Raw genomic sequence first — 1,574 nt, 5'->3', positions numbered from 1 at the left:
TCATAAGAAGCAGGGGCACCATCCTGAGCATAAGCACCAACTGATATAGCATATATACTCTGGGAATAACCATCAGCTGAACAAGAGTCAAGTAGAAGTCCTCCTCCATTTCCAGCAGCAAATGTAAAGATGTTTCCTTTCCCATTCCTTCCCTAATATAATGCATTATCATTTCATTGGAATATTCTTTCCAATCACTATACCATTTCAGCTCCTTCTTTCAATGCTAGTGATGCCAGGTATTTTGGTCCATCAACTGTAACACTAGTATCAGGTGGTCCCCAACTGTTACTATAAATATCAATATTGTTACGAAAATAACTGAGAGCAGATGAATCAGTTAAATCTGTTGTAGTATCCCCCAACAAACGAAGACCTGTAATAATATAGGCAATAAATGGATAAAGTATAATTCCCCTTACCTGCCATAGAGGCATTATAAGCTACACCCACTCCACAAACATTATTATCACGTGCCATGACAATTTCACCAGCACAAGCAGTTCCATGGGAATCTGTTCCAACAGGAGATGGGTCACTAACATTAGCATTAAAATCATAACTGTATGCTGACACCTACAAGTACATTAACATAAAGAGAGAAGGGGGGCAAAATTAGAATATATAGGCTAAACAAAATATATCTTTATTAAAGCAAAACTAACCATGTGTGTGGGTAAAATTTAATATTTAGTGCTAATTAGACTATTATATACATGTAAATAACATAACTAAGATCCCCCACTTACATAATTATTCCTTAGGTCAGCATGAGTATGCTGTACTCCTACATAATAATGTCTAATGTGATTACAAGAACAATAATCATCTTACCATCATCCACGACACCAACTAATATTCCAATTCCAGTATATCCTTGTATCCATGCTGGTTCTGCATTCAGATCAAGGTAAAGGTTTGTCTCATTAGTCTGACCAGTATTGTTCTACAATAAAAAATCCAGCTCTCAATAATCTTGGTCAACTTTTACTCCAATTGATAATACACAATCTATTTTATTCATGATACTTCACTCCAACTGATACTAGTATCTATTATACTATTTACAATGTTACTTACAACTGTCCACTGACTGCACCACAGTGGATCTGCCTGACATGTTGGTTGAATATACTTTTTTTCCCATTTGTGCAGATTCTGCTGCTGTACATACCCTACCTGCGTGATGTAAGACATAGTTGTACTCTGATACATTAGATGTTTGTACTCATGTATAAAAAAAGATATTCATTATTAATAAACAAGAGATAACAATAATCATAATGCATGATGTAAGAGGTTACACTTTGATCTATGTACTAATGAAGTATATTTCAATAAGAAGGGTACAAAGTTGCTACAAAGACATGCACTTTCCAACGAAATGAGAGTCATGAGAAAAAGAAAAAGGAAATTTAAAAAGAGGAGATTAACAAACTAATGAGCACAATAAATGAACATAAAAAATGCCAATAAAATATTGCCAATAAGCACAATAAGATCATAAGTACTTGTATGAGATTTTACACAAAAATAATGCAAAAATTACCAGAGGCGTATTTAGGGGGGGGGGG

At 34.5% G+C, this 1,574-nt stretch overlaps 1 protein-coding gene across 1 annotated transcript; it reads right to left on the bottom strand.

Moving 5' to 3' along the window:
- Positions 1 to 19: 19 nt before the first annotated feature.
- LOC100637691 (neuroendocrine convertase 2-like) lies at positions 20 to 1,197 on the bottom strand (the record flags this gene model as incomplete). The annotated part of the gene is made up of 6 exons (XM_020005813.1): positions 1,180 to 1,197; positions 835 to 946; positions 750 to 787; positions 423 to 576; positions 204 to 376; positions 20 to 152 (listed from the first exon to the last, which is right to left on the bottom strand). Coding segments are annotated over exons 1-6 (628 nt in total), but the record flags the coding sequence as incomplete, so codon positions are not given.
- Positions 1,198 to 1,574: the final 377 nt, after the last annotated feature.

Source organism: Amphimedon queenslandica, unplaced genomic scaffold (assembly GCF_000090795.2).
Source record: "Amphimedon queenslandica unplaced genomic scaffold, v1.1 AMPQUscaffold_10859, whole genome shotgun sequence".
NCBI lineage: Eukaryota > Metazoa > Porifera > Demospongiae > Haplosclerida > Niphatidae > Amphimedon > Amphimedon queenslandica.
Note: the sequence above shows the minus strand (reverse complement) of the source record. Positions and strands in the feature narration are given on the sequence as shown.